General features: G+C 43.9%; 1 protein-coding gene and 1 pseudogene across 2 annotated transcripts in view; both read right to left on the bottom strand.

Moving 5' to 3' along the window:
• The window catches only part of LOC311104441 (LIM and SH3 domain protein 1-like), a 35,091-nt gene extending 25,322 nt beyond the window's left edge, over window positions 1-9,769 (bottom strand). Inside the window, exon 1 of the mRNA XM_084146278.1 lies at window positions 9,500-9,769. Within this exon, the coding sequence (XP_084002404.1) occupies window positions 9,500-9,568 (69 nt within the window). The 5' untranslated portion in view covers window positions 9,569-9,769. The remainder of the gene's footprint in view (window positions 1-9,499) is intronic.
• A 1,082-nt stretch (window positions 9,770-10,851) lies between these two features.
• The window catches only part of LOC311103766 (plexin domain-containing protein 1-like), a 29,368-nt pseudogene continuing 18,002 nt past the window's right edge, over window positions 10,852-22,217 (bottom strand). The window contains exons 4-16 of the transcript in view: window positions 14,996-15,147; window positions 14,313-14,456; window positions 14,161-14,230; window positions 13,855-13,977; window positions 13,645-13,763; window positions 13,408-13,507; window positions 13,215-13,308; window positions 12,959-13,055; window positions 12,832-12,892; window positions 12,587-12,713; window positions 12,115-12,150; window positions 11,526-11,685; window positions 10,852-11,417 (exon numbers count right to left, since the gene is read on the bottom strand). The product of the transcript in view is annotated as a plexin domain-containing protein 1-like (transcript). The remainder of the gene's footprint in view (window positions 11,418-11,525; window positions 11,686-12,114; window positions 12,151-12,586; window positions 12,714-12,831; window positions 12,893-12,958; window positions 13,056-13,214; window positions 13,309-13,407; window positions 13,508-13,644; window positions 13,764-13,854; window positions 13,978-14,160; window positions 14,231-14,312; window positions 14,457-14,995; window positions 15,148-22,217) is intronic.

Consider the following 22,217-nt stretch of genomic DNA (forward strand, 5'->3'; position numbering starts at 1 on the left):
CCCTGTGTGTTCTACAGTGATACAGGCTGGGGGTATCCATCATGTCCCTGTGTGTTCTACAGTGATACAGGCTGGGGGTATCCATCATGTCCCTGTGTGTTCTACAGTGATACAGGCTGGGGGTATCCATCATGTCCCTGTGTGTTCTACAGTGATACAGGCTGGGGGTATCCATCATGTCCCTGTGTGTTCTACAGTGATACAGGCTGGGGGTATCCATCATGTCCCTGTGTGTTCTACAGTGATACAGGCTGGGGTATCCATCATGTCCCTGTGTGTTCTACAGTGATACAGGCTGGGGGTATCCATCATGTCCCTGTGTGTTCTACAGTGATACAGGCTGGGGTATCCATCATGTCCCTGTGTGTTCTACAGTGATACAGGCTGGGGTATCCATCATGTCCCTGTGTGTTCTACAGTGATACAGGCTGGGGGTATCCATCATGTCCCTGTGTTCTACAGTGATACAGGCTGGGGTATCTATCATGTCCCTGTGTGTTCTACAGTGATACAGGCTGGGGGTATCCATCATGTCCCTGTGTGTTCTACAGTGATACAGGCTGGGGGTATCCATCATGTCCCTGTGTGTTCTACAGTGATACAGGCTGGGAGATAATAAAGCATGCAGCACACTACTACTATTTTTATCATAGGTACACCTCAAATGTGCGAGACGGAATCTAAAACAAAAATCCAGAAAATCACATTGTATGATTTTTAAGTAATTAATTTGCATTTTAATGCATGACATAAGTATTTGATACATCAGAAAAGCAGAACTTAATATTTGGTACAGAAACCTTTGTTTGCAATTACAGAGATCATACGTTTCCTGTAGGTCTTGACCAGGTTTGCACACGTTGCAGCAGGGATTTTGGCCCACTCCTCCATACAGACCTTCAGGTTTCGGGGCTGTTGCTGGGCAATACGGACTTTCAGCTCCCTCCAAAGATTTTCTATTGGGTTCAGGTCTGGAGACTGGCTAGGCCACTCCAGGACCTTGAGATGCTTCTTACATAGCCACTCCTTAGTTGCCCTGGCTGTGTGTTTCGGGTCGTTGTCATGCTGGAAGACCCAGCCACGACCCATCTTCAATGCTCTTACTGAGGGAAGGAGGTTGTTGGCCAAGATCTCACGATACATGGCCCCATCCATCCTCCCCTCAATACGGTGCAGTCGTCCTGTCCCCTTTGCAGAAAAGCATCCACAAAGAATGATGTTTCCACCTCCATGCTTCACGGTTGGGATGGTGTTCTTGGGGTTGTACTCATCCTTCTTCTTCCTCCAAACACGGCGAGTGGAGTTTAGACCAAAAAACTATATTTTTGTCTCATCAGACCACATGACCTTCTCCCATTCCTCCTTTGGATCATCCAGATGGTCATTGGCAAACTTCAGACGGGCCAGGACATGCGCTGGCTTGAGCAGGGGGACCTTGCGTGCGCTGCAGGATTTTAATCCATGACGGTGTAGTGTGTTACTAATGGTTTTCTTTGAGACTGTGGTCCCAGCTCTCTTCAGGTCATTGACCAGGTCCTGCCGTGTAGTTCTGGGCTGATCCCTCACCTTCCTCATGATCATTGATGCCCCACGAGGTGAGATCTTGCATGGAGCCCCAGACCGAGGGTGATTGACCGTCATCTTGAACTTCTTCCATTTTCTAATAATTGCACCAACAGTTGTTGCCTTCTCACCAAGCTGCTTGCCTATTGTCCTGTAGCCCATCCCAGCCTTGTGCAGGTCTACAATGTTATCCCTGATGTCCTTACACAGCTCTCTGGTCTTGGCCATTGTGGAGAGGTTGGAGTCTGTTTGATTGAGTGCGTGGACGGGTGTCTTTTATACAGGTAACGAGTTCAAACAGGTGCAGTTAATACAGGTAATGAGTGGAGAACAGGAGGGCTTCTTAAATAAAAACTAACAGGTCTGTGAGAGCCGGAATTCTTACTGGTTGGTAGGTGATCAAATACTTATGTCTTGCAATAAAATGCAAATTATTTACTTAAAAATCATACAATGTGATTTTCTGGATTTTTGTTTTAGATTCCGTCTCTCACAGTTGAAGTGTACCTATGATAAAAATTACAGACCTCTACATGCTTTGAAAATAGGAAAACCTGCAAAATCGGCAGTGTATCAAATACTTGTTCTCCCCACTGTAAATCATCTCTTCTCTCCTCACTGTCCGGAGAGGGTCAGGCTAGCCACCATGACCGCCGCAGATACACATTAAAACACTATGGAAATAGATGAGACAACCACAGTGACTAGGGGAGGATTGTAGAACAGGGAGTGTTTATGTTATGTAGAGGTTTCCAGAACATATAGAAGGGATTTCTGGAGGCAGTTTATCCACTACAGGACAAAAGCATTTGACTTAAATCCATGACCCCATTCGCTCTGACACCTTTTCAGAATTCTAGTCTGGTCTGGTGTGTTCTCACACTGGCCTTTACGGACGGACCACCCAGGGCTGTGTGTGTGTGTGTGTGTGTGTGTGTATGTGTGAAGCTGCTGACCAGCAGAGCCGGGCTGAGGCAGACAAAGGAGTGGGCTCATTCTGGACCCAGGCCCTGGTCAATGGGGCTCTGATCCAGAGCCAGCCAGCAACACTGGGCCAAACCTACACCCCAACCACACTACACAGGCCCAGTCAGAGAGACAGGACCCACTGCCAGATGCATCGTCTTTGCCTCTCCCTCTCTGTGGCTCTGGCATGTCAAATCCATGACAGTTTAAACACCACCACTGTGTGGGCAGTTTCCATTTCTACTAAATCTAGGCCTCAGCTTTTTCCAGATGCGGTGGCCATTTTAAAAAGGCGTCTGTCCACCTGTCTAACTATTCATCCCAATCTGATGTCTTAACTCCTGTCTCTCTCTGTTGCCGTACTCTCTACATACCCTCTGGGCATCTCCCCTAATCTGTAATCCTAATCTGTGTTATCAGAAGTGATGGATAAACAAACGGAACAAAGGGAGAGCCAATAGAGGAGTGTGTGACCCGTGGGTGCTAATGCCGCAAGCGGATGGGGTAAAGGTGAGCTGATCGGCAGCAGTGGACTTTGATCCTGTGTTTTCGGGATAAACTCAATATTGGCCTTGGGTGAATACCAGTTCCATAGAGAACAGGCTTAGACTGCAGCAGTGTCGAAAAATTATAACCGGCCTTCACCCAACCTGCTAACCCACATTCCACCAGGTCAGGACGACCCCCTCCCCCAGATCCCATGACCGTCTCTGGGGCCAACACACTACTGAGAGAGACAAGGAGAGGAGGAGAGATTCATTTAGAAGGAGAGAATGAGACTGTCAGTGATCAGACTCCAGAAAAACCCGGCTGGGGCCTGAGTGGGTGCAGAGGCTGAGAGGCTGGAGCTGGCAGTCAATAAGAGAACCAGGACACTGCAGAAACGGAGGCTGAGAGAAATAAAATCCTGTAAAAAGCAGGACTGTCTCCCTGCATCAGCGCAGCTCCGGGGCATGTGTGTCAGCAGGGGTCCAGGACAACATTTTGTGAACGTGCTCTGTCAGCCTAATGATCACTCAGACTGTGGCCGAGACCCCGGCCTGTATGGACAGACCCCAGGCTATAGGAGGCACACCAGACACGTTGTCTGTCTGTCTACACACCCGATAGGGTCACTACTAGACTCACAAGGTTCACACGCACTGTGTGTTGCCCGAGTGAGCCCACATCTGGCTGCCACTAACTCAGGGTTCCCCAAACTCGGGACCCCAAGGGGTGCACGTTTTGTTTTTTGCCCTAGCACTACACAGCTGACTCAAATAATCAACCAAAACATGCACCCCTTGGGGTACCGAGGACCAAGTTTGGGAAACGCTGCACTAACTCATTAAAGCCCACTGTTAATCATTGACCTACCTGATGCATTCATTTTTACCACACTCAACCCCTTATGTTGGCCAGTGGGAGAAGCACAGCGCTTGCTAAAATATGCACTTAACAGTCATCCACAGACCACTTTTGGTGTGTGTGTGTAGATCTGCTGTAGTGTGCAGGTGCTTCCACAGACAGAGACGCCGCCTGCCCAGCAACAAACCATTCTGAAATCCCTGACCGTGGAGAGCTGAGACAGACTGAGCATTTTGGTAGAATGTTGACTCACGTAGTTTCTGGACAGGAAACACACACCCAGTTTGAACTGTTAATATACAGTTCGTCGAACAGTCCCTTTTCCACGGTCTTATCCTAAATCCTCCATCTCACACACAGAGAACAGGAGAATCAAATCTCTCTGTATTCCTATTAATAGAGCCATAGTATTGAGAGCAATGGGTGTCCCAGTTCCAGAAACACATACAGAGCACAGAACTAACCACCATACCCAGTCACCTGAGCAGGGAAGCAGCACATTGAGTCACTACCTCAGGTGACTGACTCCACCATGGACTCTGCCTCTGATCTGAGTCACAAATGGAGGCGACTGGCTGGGATAAACCGCTCACCCCTCAGACAATATGAATCAGCTTTTAAATATAATCCATCTACATTTTGCCAGACCTTTTAAAATAGGCCTAAGCTCATTTCAGTGGAAAAACATTTATAGTCCCTACCAGTGAATTACATGACTTGCTTGTCTGATCAGACCGTATCAGAAAGGCCTATTTGAATAAGATCATCAGTGTTAGTCAATGATACTGTGTATTTGAATGAGCCTGTTATAAAACAGTGTTTGTAGAAAGGTCCAGTCAGTGCTGACATGCGGTAGGCAGACTAGAGTGCAGAGCGTTGGCACTGTTGATCCTGATGAGATAGCCAGGAGGGGGCTATTTGGGGAGAGAGGGGTTTTGCATATGTTTCTTGCAGAGCAATATAGCATGATGAGGCTTGTGCCTGTAGGGGAGTGACTGCATCAGCCAAGATGATGAGCGGGGGAGTGGACATGATTGACCTCTCAGCTTTCCTTAAATGATGGTGGTGGTATCACTGTTGGTTCAGAGTAAGATTGCATTCTGACCTTTGACCTAACTAATACTGTGTACCATGCAGGGTTGTTTCTGGATCAAAACGGGCTTAAGGTGGTGGGTGTGGCAGATCGTTGCCACAGCTGAATTGTTTGGAACATTTTAGAGGTCCCCATATTGGTGTTGTATAGCTTATTTTAGCATTGTAAGCCAAATTCCTGCAATTCTACACATTTCCCCATGGAGCTGAGAGAAAATGTTGCTGTTTTAAAGCCAATTCTCTGCAATGCTATGCATTTTGCCATTGCTAATGCAGTGTACTTCTGCTAAAACATCTAATCTACATTTTCAATTCTCCCTGACTATCTAGCTTTTATTTTGATGATTGTTAGTTCTCAAAGATTCAATTATTTTAAAATATATAGGTCCATAATCTTTTCTATATACATTATATAGTTGCGTTTAGTCGTTTCAGTTTACACTGAAAGAGTTTTTCTGTCCCAATTTAATTAAATCTTTTACACAGTTTGGACTTAGGTGACCCGGAAAAACGCTTAGGTGGCCTGCCCAAGGATTTCAACGGCAGAACAATCCCTGTCATGGATTAATACTATACATTGGCCATTATGGATAAGGTACCTCTGTTCCTGAAAGGTCATATCATCAGTGTTTGCTAGATAGAACACAGCGCATCAGACAGCTGTACTGGAGCCACAATAAATCTTAATCTTATCCTCCATTTGATAATATCTGGAATGTGATTACACCTAACCATAACAAATTTTAGAACGTGGTACCAAAATGTGTAATTCTTGAAAAGGCACACAATTTGATAATCTAAAACGCACCTTGAAGGAACCTCACTGATGAGGTGAGCCTTGCTTCGCCTGTTTATGCATGCCGTTAATATGGCTGCATTTTGTCCAGTCTTGTTATTTTGAATCCTCTACCCTGCATTTACTCAGAGCAAAATAAGCTACGGCTTGTATCTAGAAAGTCAGTAAAACTGAAAGTCGTAAACAAAACATCCAAGGCTGTGACCTTTTTAAAAAGCTTTTATCGAATTAGCTTATCGACGCGTTCCGACATGTTACCTTGCATGTTAATAGTTTTTGGAGCCGATATTTGAGCCGGAACAGGAGACAAGAGACTTTTTGTTTTGTTTTTCTTTAGGGCCTTCTGTGCTCGCTCCCCCCCCCCCCCCCCTGCCCTTCTTCCAGAGTTGAGGAAGATCACGGGTCCTCACTCCCATACTAATATGAGGGAGATCCAAGACGAGCTGCCCAGCAGGGGTTTATCTCTCTCCCTACTCTCCACCTCAACCTGTGGAGGGGTTCTGCTTTTCAAAGAGGAGAGGAACTTATCTATGAGCTTCTTCCCTGCTGGGCAGAAACTGATAAGGCCTTCACCCTACTTCCTGGCACACTGCCTGAGCTGCTCTCACACAGGTACACAAGTGTGAAGCCACAGAGCAGACGTATAGTGGTATGTATGTCACATTGAAATATTGATAAAGCGTGCGGAATAATGCAAGAGTCCTTGCAGAACGGGTTGCCCATAGGGCAAATGAAAAAATATAGGTACGAGTCACAGACACACACAAAGGCACAGGGTAGACAGCACATACCTGTATACAGAACCTCCCACATGGGAAATCATTCCATCAATATAACAGACTCTCAGAACGATGCAGAAACACACAGACATACACATTATCTTTCAAATAGGCCTACACGCACAGCCATGTTTCCAGGCTTGGTTAAACCAGGTTTGCATAGTGTGTACAGTCAGTACTCTGGTTATGAATAACCTACTATCAGGCAAAATCCCAAATCCTGCAGTTAACATAACTCTTACAGTGAGGCCCCAGGTCCTCAATAGCACTCATCTGTTCGATAGCTAGGAGGACTTGTCAAAAACCTCTGAAGCATAGTACTGCATTACTAACAGGCAACGTCCACATATTGAAAGCATGCCAGATAAGTATGCCTACTCTCTTAAGTCTCACATAACATTCACTTCCTGTCTTTACACGTCATCCTCGGGTGCCCCCTCCTCCTGCAGACCCCAGCCCTGTCCCACTATAATGAAATGCAGTGCGGCAGACAAACAAGCGTCTGTGGCCCGGCTTCTCCACAGCACAGCCCCATACATTACACCAGAAGACAGCTCGTCAGGTAAGCAAGTATTCAGCGGTCGCCGAGGGAACCACACACTGCAGCCTTGACTACCCTGGCAGCCTTTACCTGAACCAGACTGGAAAAACTGCCGCCCTTCACGGCCGGCCTCGTCTGGTTTAAACAAACGAGAAGGGCAGACTGTGCCCAGGAGGGGGATAGGGGAGGTTGTTTTCGTGTGTCTGAGGAGGAGAGCGCTGATGCGGAATAGCAGCTAAGACAGACAGACGCTCCCTGGGCTCAGAGTAGCAGGCCCTGCTCCTGTGTGTAGCTCAGAGGGGAGACAGGCAGCACAGCAGGCCTCTGACAGAGCACATTTTTATGGGAGTGTCTGCCGGAATGTGCGCTGCTGCAGGCACTGTGCTCACAATTTTCCAGAGAACACGGTCGCTGTTCTGCTTATGTTCAGTTCCCCCTGAATGCTAGCCAGAACACCCAGAAACAGTTTACATGAATATGTAAGAAATTGTTTTATTTTGGGGTCTACATTTCAATCCAAGGCAAGGGTTGTCAATTTAATCTACATCCTGTTGGACAACAATAACAAGGGCCTTGTTCTCGCACAACAGGGAGTATGAGGAGTTCAAACCCATGGGCGCGCAGTGCACACACAAGTATCGGCATCTCTGATGTCTGGTAATGTTCTCCATCGTCTCTCACCAGACGCTCCATCTATCGACCCAAATAGATAACACCCACTTACAGCGATCGACTCCACAAGGCCTTCCAATGCCCATTAGACAAATTATAAACTCGCCCCCGGCATCACTAGGCTATAGAGGGTAGGAAATGCCTATGCATCGTTCTATCACCACAAAAAGGTGACCCCACCTACATCCTCCACTAGAGTAATGCAATGTGCATTCAGGTAGCTTAGTGGTTAAGAGCGTTGTGCCAGTAACCGAAAGGTCGCTGGTTCTAATCCCCGAGTCAACTAGGTGAAAAATCTGTATATATGCCCTTGAGCAAGGCACTTAACCCTGATTGCTCCTGTAAGTCGCTCTGGATAAGAGCATCTGCTAAAATGTAAACGCACTCTGGCAGCAAAAGTAACAGACATCAAATGACAAGAAGAGGGACCGCATGAGAATATGTGATTATTATAGCCTTGGCCTATCCCGTGTGCAAAAATAAGTGGGGACAGGGATTGGGTGGTTCAGTTTGAATGACAAGAGTGTACATGTGCCATAAAGCTAGTGTTGTTTCCGTTGGCAGCATAAATAACATGAGACAACGACTGACAGGAACAACATGCTGCAGAACATGTGTTACTGCAGTACTGAATGACGAGAGACTAAACAGACAAGACCACGATAATACAGTCACTGTTTTCTATTACACTCGCTAGCCTATGCGTGCACACACACAAAGCCCTCACAGATGGGTGTTGTGATAGACATTGAGTGGACTTTTAAAAGTCTTGCCAATTTCACTGAACGTGTGAGGCATGGCTCTGTTCCCTTGGAGTTTTAAATCTTCCACACCCTTATCCGGAGTAGGGTGTGTGAGCTGCTAGCAAACACTGGATTTTGATAAGACACTATTGTAACTGAACAACTCCAAATTATTGTTCCAACCAGAAAACAGCATCCTGAAAAACCAAGACGCTTAGCTTGACTTGAGTCAAATTGACACTGATACAAATTACACAAAGTAGTTTTGGCTTTGAAATTGGCGATGGTAACGTATCACTTGATTATTTCTGGATTTAGGGAGAACTGAAACTAGATGGTTAACCTTTGAAATCACGAACATACTCATTAATCTCGCTAGCTAGCTTCGTTAACGGAAATTAACAATTTGGGCTAACATAGTAAGGTAGATTTAACAATGCAATGGAGAAAAAGTTCATCTTTATTGACCAACAAACTAGTTCATCATAATTGATCGTTGTATGCCATAAATCACAATCTGATACTGACTGGTCTGATGTTTGGCTGATGGCAATGTTAACCACATTACCGTCTTTGATAACGTAGCTAGCCAGACGTTAACGCAGCGAGCTAATACGGGCTTGTTTGTGGTGAAAACAGGAAACGCTTCGTTCAAGCATTCAAATCTGTGAAAATCCAACGTGGCAAATGTGAAATTAAAATCAGATAATTTAAACGTCTAATTAGCTAGCTAACATAGCTAGTTGGTAAACCTAATTAGCTAGCTAGCTAACGGTTCATCAAATCAAAAAGCAAGTTAGCTAACGTTACTAGTCTTTCACATCCACACAGACAGGTAACGTGCTATCTAGCTAATGTTAGTTAGCCTACCTGACCGGGCATCACAAATCATTAACAAACACGCTAAAGAAAATTGTATTGAAAATTGAATGTATAATACACAAACAGAAGCAGGTGACTGCGAATTCAAATGCTTGGTTGCAAATATTTTTTCCCTTACCTTGTCCAGACAGTTCACTTTTTCCGTGGGGTACACGATTGTGCCACATCTGCCACACGACGGATTCATGTTTGAGGAATGCTGTCTAGCTGGATAAATTAGACGACTAAAAAAATATCTGTCGAGTAAAAGTGTTCTTCCCTAACAATACGGGTCGAGTTTGATGGCTGGATTGATCAAATCCCAGAGATTGTTGTCGTTATAATCGCACAGCTGGCTGTCAGTACACGAACCAGACACGTAAAGCGCGGGCACGGCGCCTCTCTTTCCAATGCCGCGCTCCCGAGGAGAAAGGAAAGAGGGCGGTCCCACGGGGAGATGCTTCATTTCAGAGGCGACGTTCATAATTGGAAAAATCTCGTGATCAGATATCAATCTATGGAGATCCATCAGCGTATACTATATTTGATATTTGTATTATTTTAAATTATACTGAAATCCAACGCAAATAGCAATACTCAATACTTTTTAGTTGGTTGATTCGATGGAATGCGGAACTAGATTTATCACACCACCGTCACTAGTTACCACATCCACAAAGTCATAAACCCCGCCTATTTCTACAATTTATCTTCCTAAAATTTGATTTTAAACCTAACCCCAACCTTAACCCTAAACGTAAACCCACTGCTAACCTTATGTCTAACCATAATCTTGAATTAAGACCAAAAAGCTAAATTGTGTTTTATTCATTTTTTTCGATATAGTTAATATTTACTTTGTGGCTGTGCTATCTAGTTGAAACGACCATCACCGTGGAACAAGCGCACGACAAACTCGTCAACATGACACAGAAAAAGTATCTAGTATACACGCCAACGCTTTTTATTACACATGATGATCATGACACCTGCCACAATCTGTATGTAGGCTACTGTGTAGGACTACATGGAAGAAAGTTTGGGTGACATCTGCTGTCGCAAATCAGAATTGGTTTCACTGGTCAGGATGCAGACATTATAGGGCCACTTCGAGTGTTCTCCTTTTCTGGTTGACATTACAATTACAACAAACATTATTCATTAAAATGCCTTTATTCTGTCAAAGTACTATATCTCAAAACAATATCCTCAATCTGACATTAATTAAAATAGGAAATTCAAGGTCATGTATGAAGAGCACTCTGCTGTTTTGAAGTCATTGAATTGCCTCTGGTCAATTTATGAAATACATTCTTGGCATATATATATATATATATATATATATATATATATATATATAAAGCTATACAGGTACAAAACATTCAAACATGAACTGTACATTAAAAAAGAAGTTGCAGAGATGATCATTGAAAAACATCCACAACTGGTCTTCGTTCTTGTCATGGAAGAGCAGGGATACAGAGTCCTTTATAGTGTTTTTTTCCATGGATGTTGATAGTCATAATGTATCACAGTTTATTCCAGTTACATGTCCCATGGAGGTGTGTGGTAAATGGTGAGATAGCAATCCGTACCTGCTGAGAAACTTGGAACTCATCCACACCCATAGTGAACAAAGACATTCTAGCAAAGCCTAAAAGTGGCCTGTTCTCCCTTGTCCCTTTCCCTAAAACCTGAGTCGTGGATGTGTAAGAGAAGAGTTCAAAACTTTGTCCACCAAAAATTATTGAAAATGCCACCCACTTTTTAGCCAACAAAGACCAGGACTATATTGAGGTGAATATTAAAAAATGAATGAACAAAAAAACATTATTTGTGTAATGGAGTAAGGGATGTGTGTGTAACTCTAAACTCTCTCCTTCCTCTCCTACAAACTCATTTTAATCTCCTCATCATCCAGTTGCTCCTCAGTCCGGTCAGCACTGGCCAGCTTCCATGATGCCCTCCTTCTCGTGACCTTCAACCTCCATCTCTGCGTAGCTGGAGTGGAATCCCTGCTTCCTGAACTTCATGGATGGCCAGTAGCTGTTGCGTCACTATTGAAATAAGATCATACAGGTCATTGTTTTAAAAGGTTAAAGAGAATGGGAGGAGAAGTCTACATTTAGCAGGACATAGACTGACAGAGCTGGCTGAATGTGAGCCCTGATAGTGTTACTAACCTGTAGGAAGTAGAGGGGTGAGAGTTGATGTAAAGAGCCAGCAGTGTTACAGCCAGGAGTAGCACCAATGCAGCTACTACACCTGCTATAACTCCTGTGTGAGCTGACCCGTCGTGTTGTCTCAGTGGGCCTGTCTTCACATCTAACCAGGAAAGAGAGACAATGTACAATCATAATCCTGTAACATGGCTCCATATACACAACTAATTTTACATTTTTTTTTACATTTTAGTCATTTAGCAGACGCTCTTATCCAGAGCGACTTACAGTTAGTGAGTGCATACATTCTTTTTTTATTTTTCATACTGGCCCCCCGTGGGAATCAAACCCACAACCCTGGCGTTGCAAACGCCATGCTCTACCAACTGAGCTACATCCCTGCCGGCCATTCTCTCCCCTACCCTGGACGACACTGGGCCAATTGTGCGCCGCCCCATGGGTCTCCCGGTCGCGGCCGGCTACGACAGAGCCTGGATTCAAACCAGGATCTCTAGTGGCACAGCTAGCACTGTGATGCAGTGCCTTAGACCACTGCACCACTCGGGCTCAAAGTAAATAAAGATCCACCCACCTTTACCATTGTATAGAATCACACGTTTGGTGTCATCTGCAGGAAGATCAAATGTAGGCCCGTTTGAATATTGAGCAGTTAGGACTCAATTTGAGCAAGAACAATGATGCCATAGTAATGCTCTAGTGCTCAGTGTCTCTCTTTAGCCAGTGCCTACAGTAATCTGAGTGTTCTTGGAACATGCAAAGAAATTGCACAGAAATTGAGTTCAGGAAAATAACAATGGAAGCAGTTTGAGTCACTCAAACTGCTTCCATTGTTATTTTCCTGAACTCAATTTCTGTGCAATTTCTTTGCATGTTCCAAGAACACTCAGATTACTGTAGGCACTGGCTAAAGAGAGACACTGAGCACTAGAGCATTACTATGGCATCATTGTTCTTGCTCTGTTTAACACTGCTGCATGCACAGTTGAACTCTGATACTCCGATATAAACCCTCCCAGGCACACTCATTTACACCCTTGACTTACTCTCCGTGGCAGGGCCTTCTAGTAGGAGCCCCAGGGGAGTGGGGACCTCAGAGTCTGAGGGAACTGAAGGGTCAATGGAGCTGTCTGGTCCCCCCCTGGAATAATCCTCACAGGTGACATCTTCGGCCTGTCCATATAATGGATGAGAATTGTGGTTTTAACAGAGGAAGCTTAGACTGTGATTTACATTTGATGTACAGTACATGTAAAGTATGTGAACGTTCATTGACATTGTCCAATTGTACCTCTTCTGAACAGGCGTAGTCCAGCCACTCCTGCCTGTGTCTGTCCATTCCATCTGAGCACCTGAAACAGACACAGATGTCAAACACAAAGAAACAAGGACTCCTTTATTCAGATAGGGACCTACACTCCTCTCCTGCTCCCCTCTGGAGGACGTTGCACCAGGTACAGCCAGAGGTTAGGTTGGATGAGAGGCAGAGTTCACAGCTGTCATGCTGCAGACAGGCTGGACAGAGGGAGGGAGAGACAGAGAGACCTGGGTTTTGATTCTGTAGCGACATCATTGGCATTAACATTATAACGATCTCTAAGCTGTGCCTGTGACTGGTTATTGAGGATGAAATGTCTGAGAGGCCTGTATGAGGGATAGTTTTGAGCTGCTTACTAGGCAATGCAGTGAACTCAAAAGGCAGAGTTGTTGGTGATCTTAGTTGTATCGATGTCCACCCGATGGTACTCGTAGAGCCGACGTTGGGCATCTATGTGAGAGATTTGGTTTCAGATAATTTTAGCAAAAGTCAAAGACTTGCCAACCTGGATAACTGTGAGTTAGGGTTAGGGAACCCCTTGCTGCTAACCTGAGGATTGAGGGGAAGGCAGGTACACCATGAATGCATCTGATAACCCTGTCTTCACATGGTGCTCAGCAGAACTTATCACCTCCACTGGCAAAGGTATCTGAAAGAGCGAGAGAGACAGGTAGAGAAAAATGGACAGAGAAACAGAAAAGTGTGACTGTGTTTAGATGGAATACATTAAAATCAGAGACGTGTTGTACAAGGTTCATAAGTGTGCATGTTGTAAGTCTCTCTCACATCTCTGTAGCTGAAGGTGATGGTCCCTGTGAGGTGCAGGGCAGCCTGGAAGGTGTATGCCCCCTCTGCCTCCCTCCCATAAAGTCTCACCTGCTCCCACTGCATCACAAACACCTCACCTGGGGACAGTACAGGATAGGTCACACAGAGGTCAACCAAGGGTCAAAAGTCCAATAACAAGAGCTGTCTGAATGTTACTCTATGGCTCACCATTGTCCAGGTACTGCACAGTAGACTCCTTGGAAAAGCTGGGGTCAAAGTTGGCCATGAGGGGGGCGATGTACTGTGTTGCTGTCAGCATGCGGTGTGTGACCTCTCCCATGAAAATAAACCCTGGGGAAGGTCAGAGGTCAGGGTTCTATGGAGATGCATGGCAAGTGGCAACTGGTAGTTACATTTCATTCCTTCTAGGCTTAATGTAAGTAACAAGCAGGGAGTATAAAGGAAGAAATATGATAAGTGGCTCCATCTGAGTCTGAACATCTTGCCATGTGTCGGAAGAATAATGAAATGTACCTCCTGTTGCTATGGTAATCTGCCTCAAGTAATGTCCGTAGAAGGGGAAGTCAAACGAGAGGGCAACCTTCTGGAAAACAAGGAAGAGAGAGAGGGAGGGAAATAAAATGTGTGCGCGCACGTGTGTGTGTGTATCTGTGTGTATCACTCACCGCAGCCTGTCTGTGTGTATTGGACAAAATGCCATGCATTCTGACTTGGCCATGCTCTAGGTCGTTTAGATCTACCCAGAGTTCATCTGTGCGCTGGTCATCAGGGCCAAAACTACGCCATGTGTAATACCTACCAGCGTCCTCCTGTTATAGAAACAGTAGAGGTGAGGGAAAGAGGAGAAGTTGAGGGATGGGATGGGAGAAATACAATAATGGTGTGAGAGGTGGAGATGAGATGTTATAATGAACAACAGGGTTAACAATGAAAGCAACATTTGAATGCAAGCCCACACAAACAAACACACACTCTACATTGAGTTCCAGTCTCCAGTATATTACATAGTAGTTTAACAAGAGAGGGATACTAAATATAAATAATGCAGGCTGCATACTAAATAAGGTAAGGGGATACGCTTTTAGAAACCTTAGGATATCCTTGAATGTCTTGGACTGCAAATTTCAGCAGCAAGGTTGAAATTATTCATTGCAATTTGATTTAGTCTACATTGTTCAACTCTTTTCCACATACCCTCTGCAGTCTAATGCAGTTCAACATTGTTTTGTATAAGGCCAGCAGGGATCAGTATTCTACCACCACAACTGGAACAAGCGAATCTCCCATTGACATACTGTATGTACACATCACTAGTGTGTTGTTGGACCACTGCCCCAGCGCCACTCACCACTAAGTGTGTCATGTTGTCTGGTAGGGTGTCGATGGTCAGTCCTCCTCCCAGTACCTCCCTGGCCACCCTGGCGTAACCCAGCCTCAGCTCTCTGTTGGTCCTGTGTGATGGCTTCTCATGCCGCTGTCCATTCACATGATACCGCATCTCTGTCCAAAACACAGTGAGTCAGTGTCAGTCAGAAGATCCATGCTTGAACCCCCTCGGTCAATTATAAACATGCTACTCTGAAGATATTTAACCAAGCTACCAATTACTTCTCACTGGACGAAGTTAAGCTACACTAAAGCTACCCTCACGAAAAATATAGTTTACTTAACTAAAGTTACTTTGAAAAAATAGTTCACTACATCCAAACTACTTTGTGATAAATGATCACATCTAAATCTGAAATGTCATGGACTACAAATTGCAAGAATTGATCACTCTGTAGTCAGATGTCAACAGAATGTTAAAATTAGCCCATTAAACACAAAAACAGTTTCAAGTGAGAATTAGGCAGATCTGATGCTGAAAAAGAAAGGAAATTCTTGCCTACTTCACCCACTTTTTCTTTTTGCAACTACTGAAAACAACACCTAGATTAGAATGAAGTTCAACTACCACCAAGCTACTGCAAAATGTAGTTAAATTACTAATTGAACTACATGTAGTTCACTACTCCCCAACACTGGCTATAGGTTACTGCATAGCCCTGAACCGAGTGTGTATTACTCAATGCAATGGTTTGGATATGGTGGGCTGAAAGTGAACATAGCATGGACATATCTCTGGCCATGAGGGAAAGCTGGCATGCATTTCAACTTTTGAACTCCATTTTCCAGAGTTCCTACACCTGCACATGCACGCACGCACCCACACACATATTGTTAGAAATAGCGTTAGTTCAAATCTGGTATTGGAATAAGAGAAAACATGATCAAGAGGTATTCAATTCAAGCTACATTTATTATATGCAAAATGTATGTATGATAAGTGTGATGGTTCGTATACGGGCTCACTGAAATACCACGCAGGGCAGACAGAGAACTGATCCATTGTTACAGGCTCTTCTTCAAATACTCTGACAGAGATAGTTCCCGCTCCCTGCTGGCCTATCAGAGTAGAGACTGAGCGTGGTTTAGACTTACTCAGCCTATCGTTGGCGCACAGGCTGGTCCCAGCCCCTTGGCGCTTCACTGTTGCACACTGTTGCCAGGCATAAGTTGTTATCATCACACCTTGTCCCGAGTCAGCACCCATAGACACAGTTCCCCTGTACTTTCCCACCCTAACTATACTCTTTGTACCTACGTCCTTGGACGGTACACAAAGAGGCAGTGTTCGTGTATGTGAGACACAAGTTCTTATCTCCCCCTACTCCCTAACAGCTCCTCACATGAATCACAGCTTGTTATGTTAAACAGTCTATATCAGTACAGCACAAACCTATTATGTTTAATCATTAATGTATTATTTCTAAGCTAGGCATCACATCTAGTTATAAGAAAATAGATCCCCACAATCCCCCTTTTCACACCCACTGGGTGTGAACCCAAAATAAGAGAACCCAAAATAAGAAAATTCAGGGAAATTTAGGATTCTCCCTATTGACACCCTCTAGGGTGTCACTCATTAAAATACAATAGAAAAAAAAAGAATCACACTTTTATTAATAGGCAATAATGATAATAAAAAAGCCTTCAGTCCTTCCATCTACACCCAACTTGTACTAGGTTGGCTACCAGCCACCCAGGAACTTCAAACCTTCACATAAGGAAAGACAAACATTCACAATGGTTAACTTGATTAATAAAGCATAAAACACAAAGATTAATACATTTTGACCCCCTTTAGACACCCTCTAGGGTGTCACTCCACCACCTCACCAATAGCAAACCAAGGGTCATCCTCAGTCAACTTCATCTCAGTGTCTGCATCTCCTTCTTGAGCCCCTAGGAGGGGCATCATACCAGCCGAATGCACGACATCTGTAACAGACTTTCTCAGACAATGAATTACACAGGCAGTACAGCACATTAATATTAGAAACACAACTACTAGGTTCAGAAATCCAGTAACCACCAATAGTTGAATACTTGCCAAACCAATCACCCAACCAGGAGAACAGTCCGTTTCCCTCCATTCCAGCCATGCTCTTCATTTCAGCTGATAGTTTATCTAAACCAACTAGTCAGGACTGGTATTGTTAGGGATAAATGTACAACAATGGCTTAACATTCTATAGACACCACCCCTTTCTGCCTGATCTAGAGCCAACCTCTTTTTACTAAGTCATAAGAGTGAGATGGCGGATAATTGTTCAAAAGATCCCTTCTGTTGCATCCCTAGTCCAGCCAATAAATCGTTGTTGGTCGTAATAGATATAATTAATCCAATTCACAATTTTGTTTATTGTCACCCACCAAAAGAACGTGGTAGTAAACCCTTCCCCTAATTGTTTCATAGCTCGGTATCCATCCGATACCCCCCTTGGTAGCCCAATCGCATCCATCTAAATAGGGCTATTCTCCTTCTTGTTAAAACTCCTCCTACATCTGTTTAATCATTTGTTCCTGGTGACTACTTCTAACTAGTTGTACCAGTATAACCAGGGCGCATGTATCTAGCCACCCCTTTGGAATTCTCTGCCTTACACTGCCTTTACTGGCACACGCCCACCACACATCGGTTACAGGGGCTGTAAGGTTCAGAATTCTCTCCTGTGCTTCCGAACTTAAGTCTCCAATTGATAATTGGTGATGTCTTTGTTTCTCTTTACCCCCATCTGGATGTTCAGTCCCCCTCGGTCTCATATCCCCATCCCCAAGTGTATTTAAACACTTGAGTCTAGGAACAATCCGCCGTGGGGTCCAAACATGAATATAATAGGATTTTATAATCCCAATTTGCTTATTGACATGTACCCCACCCATTGGCTACGTCCCTAACCCTTATTTTGAATCTGACAGTCTGCCCTTCTCTGACTCCCATTTTGTAGGCCACTCGTCCTTGACGGTCAGTATGTCGGGTTGCTTCTCTTCTCTTTTACTTCTTAACAATGGTAAGGGCATAGCATAATTGGTGGTGGATCTTGACATATCGAGACCATTGCCGAGACTATTATGCAACTCAAGTTATCCATATTCCCAAAAACCGCCAACCCTCTCCTGTCCTCAGTCTTTCTGCTTGGTACTACCCCATACTCACACCTCTATAAACACCCCACAGTGATGATAGGTCAGGGTAGGGGATCTTCGTTAACAGAGTTTACCCCCAGACCCTATTGGTTCCAGTTCTTCTCTTTAACTCTGTGTGTGTTCAACGGTGTTGGCATGTGGGCCTATCTTTTTGCAGTGGGTAACGTTGACCCAAGTGGCTCTCTCATCTATTCTAATGGCAAAGGCAGTGACCAATATAACCTGATAGGGCCCTTCCCAACAGGCCTGCTTCCAGTTTTTCTTCTTTAGGGACTGGATGCTCACCAGTCACCTGGTTAGATAGAGTGGGTCACCTTCTCCTTTAGTTCACCTGTGAGGCACAAAACCTCTGACATACGGGTGTGGTTAATAAACTATCTTCACACATGTTCAGCTCTCAATTTCAATTTCTGACTTTTTTTTTTTTAAGTATTTTGTCCTCTCCTTCGTATATATTTATTATTTAATCCTACCATCTCCTTATCATCCCCCTTTTGACACATGTTTTGCTCATGTGTCAATATTACCACCTACCTAAACAATCACTTAGGTAATATTGGTAATTTATCATCCAATTGCCATCCCTTATTTATTTTTGAGACTGTCCCTTGCTTCTTTATTGCTCCTATCTTCCTAATCTCATTACTAAATAAATGATCTAGGTAATAGCTGTTTCGCATTAGATTGTGCCTTCCTCTGATCACTGCAGCTCATTGCATTAATTTAGTTTCAAATACCAACTTGTTGTTTATTAAAGCATACTAAAAATGAAATTTAAATGACAACATTTGATAATACCTCAATTTACTTCTATCCCGTAAAAGTAATCCAAGATTAGTACAATTGACTAGCAACAGGTATCCCTCATTCAGGGAAAGCTCTCTCTCTCTTCTGTTATTTTATGGTTCAAATCATATATATTATTACCAAATTATAATCTTCTTCACACTTTTCACAGTATTATAAATTACCCTCAACTTGGTAAAATAAACTATCTTAAAGTCCTCCTCTCATGCCTTTAGAATTTACCAGTGTGGATGATTAATTAACACCAGAAGGTTAAAACAGAGTTCAGAGGCAATTGAAATTATTCAACAAACTGTTCCATCCCATAGTATACCAAACATTACCATTATTCTAAATATTTCATAAATGTTACTTATCCCAGGTGTTCATTAAGTCCTCATGACATTCATTCTCATAAGAAATCATATATACCCCAAACTCAGCAAAAACCGAAAAACTCCATAAAATTCACTGTGCGTGCTCCTCTAAGACCTATCACCCTTGACCTGCTGTAAAACCCCCCCAAAATTGAAACAACATGGCTTTATAAACATCATACTAGGTGTGTTGTTTTTTGTTTGAAAAACCCAATTTGAAAAACAACAACCACAAATAGCCAGGCCTCACTTGATTTGGTAGCTCACTTTTATGACCTAAATACTGCCTAACTTCACTACTGCTCCCCCTAGCCCTTGGCAACATTCCAATGAGATAAACTAATCTCTTTCTCCTGGTTATAATTTAAAGATGGTAGTACACACAAAACATGATACAGATATCCCCATTCCTAACCCATCAATAATTGTTTGTATCAATCTAATTCCTCATAACTAATCCATAAAACCACTCAAAATTCCTCGAGTATACAATGATTATTTAATTGATTACCCTAAATCTGCTACATGTGATCTCATCTCAAATGATCCATTATCAATTATTTGTTCAACCCCCTAGGAAAATCTGTCTCCCCTTCTATTGTTCCTGTCCCCCCTGTAAATGTCATATTTCAGTTTTTTAGCCAATACAATCACGGTTACATCAAAAGTAATGCAATGGCTATATTAGGGTGTAAGGTAAATTATTCCTGTTTTCTTTTTCAGCTAAACGTTTTATATCCCTCAGTTAATGGTATTTTCTCCCTAATATATCTTCATACTCTTCTGCTTTCCCTAAATTAGATGTAATCCCTTGCCTTTCCTCTACTATCCTTCTATCATTACTGGATCAATGATAATAACTGTAATAACTATTAATAATAATTGTAATAACTATTTCACATTAAATTGTGCCTTTTTGTGATAATGTTATAATTGTAGCCTATTGCATTACTTTAGTTTAAAATATAAGTTTGTTTATTTAACAAATCCAGAACCCACCACAGGCTGGCGCTATTCCCCCAGCACAACAGCCAAAGCCACTTGCATCCCCTGGTCCCCGTAACGAAAATAAATTATCGTTCTAGAATTTACCAACTATTTGCATACACCACTGGTGTTAAGCAACCTATCGAATAAAGTAATAACAATTAGAATTTATCAAAGCACTGCCTTTCAGTCAAGTATCTAGACCTCTACTTGAAATCCCACAGTTCAATCTAACTCGCTTGACTGTCTATATATATTTTTTTTTCGCTAACCAGAGCCATACATTATTCTCCTTTGTCCTCAACTCAATTTTCACAGCTCTATCGCCATTTCAGTTCGCTATTCAATTTCTTTAACTGTTCTCTCTGATTAGGCCCTAATTAATAAAACAAATACTGGCTATAATTGACCAGCACACATTTAATTCATATCCCTATCATTTTTTAACTACGTACTGTCTCTCACCCCTCCCCTTGCTACACAACGGGGAAGGCGCGGGGACCTTCTAACATATTTTCATAGACCTTTCTAGAATACTTCTACTTAAGCTATCTAATTCAACCTTTCACATTTCTCAATCCACATAGTAATCTAGGTCTATAGCCCCAATGCGAAAGCTTTACCCACTGTCCCTACCTGTGTTCGAACCCGGGACCTTCTACATACATCGCCAGTCACCCCACACATTCCGCGATGCTTTCAAAGTAAATACTTCCAGTTCATAGAGCAAGTGACGTCACCAAATGAAAATCGCACTAGCTTTCACCTCAGCAAAAACTCTCTCCCTTCACCCATACCAGCCGCCGAATTCACTCATACACACAGATTTCACCTTATGCCATTGAAATGCCCAACAAAACATAATAGTTCAATGGAACCCTCTATTTGCTCTGCACTATTTATACATTACTTCCATAACCACACCAGTCATGGTCCGATCACCCATCAAACCCCATCACATGTTCAAACAACGGCACAACCTTAAACTCATATGGGGCGGCAGGTAGCCCAGTAACCAAGAGCACCGTGCCAGCAACTGAGAGGTCGCCGGTTCCAATCCCCGAGCTGACCAGTCGAAAAATCTGCCAATGTGCCCTCGAGCAAGGCACCCAACCCCAATTGCTCCTGCAAGTCACTCTGGACAAGAGCGTCTGCTAAATGACCGCAAATGTAAATATTCTCTACTTTATATTTCAACGATAAACCAATGTCACGATCGTCTACGAGAGAGGACCAATGCGCAGCGTTGAAGGTGAACATAATATATATTTATTACGATCAAAACAATAACCAACGATGCGTGACGTCTAAGGTTACAACACGAACAAACCTTAACGGAACAAGAAACCACAACACAAAGTGAAAAGACCGATAGTTAAATATGGCTCCCAATCAGAGACAACCAGCTGACACTCGTTGCCTCTGATTGGGAGTCACTCAGGCCCACATAGATATACAAACATAGACTTACATACCCTGGCTCAACATAACATAGTCCCCAGAGCCAGGGCGTGACAGTACCCCCCCCCAAAGGCGCGGACTCCGACCGCGCCAAACAACCACAACAGGGGAGGGACCGGGTGGGCACTCCGCCTCGGCGGCGGATCCGGCTCCGGACATGACCCAGGCACGGGTTGTGCTGGACTGACGACGTGCACCCCTGGCTTGGTGCGTGGAGGAGGAACGGGCCTTACCAGGCTGACGACGCACACCGTAGGCTTGGTGCGTGGAGCAGGGACAGGCCGGACTGGGCTGACGAAGCACACCACTGACTTGGTGCGGGGAGCAGGAACGGGCCGGACCGGGCTGACGAAGCGCACCCCTGACTTGGTGCGGGGAGCTTGGATGGGCTGAACTGGGCTGGCGACGCGCACCACAGACTTGGTGCGG

Source organism: Coregonus lavaretus, assembly GCF_964263955.1.
Source record: "Coregonus lavaretus genome assembly, chromosome: 28".
In the NCBI taxonomy this organism is placed as follows: Eukaryota; Metazoa; Chordata; class Actinopteri; order Salmoniformes; family Salmonidae; genus Coregonus; species Coregonus lavaretus.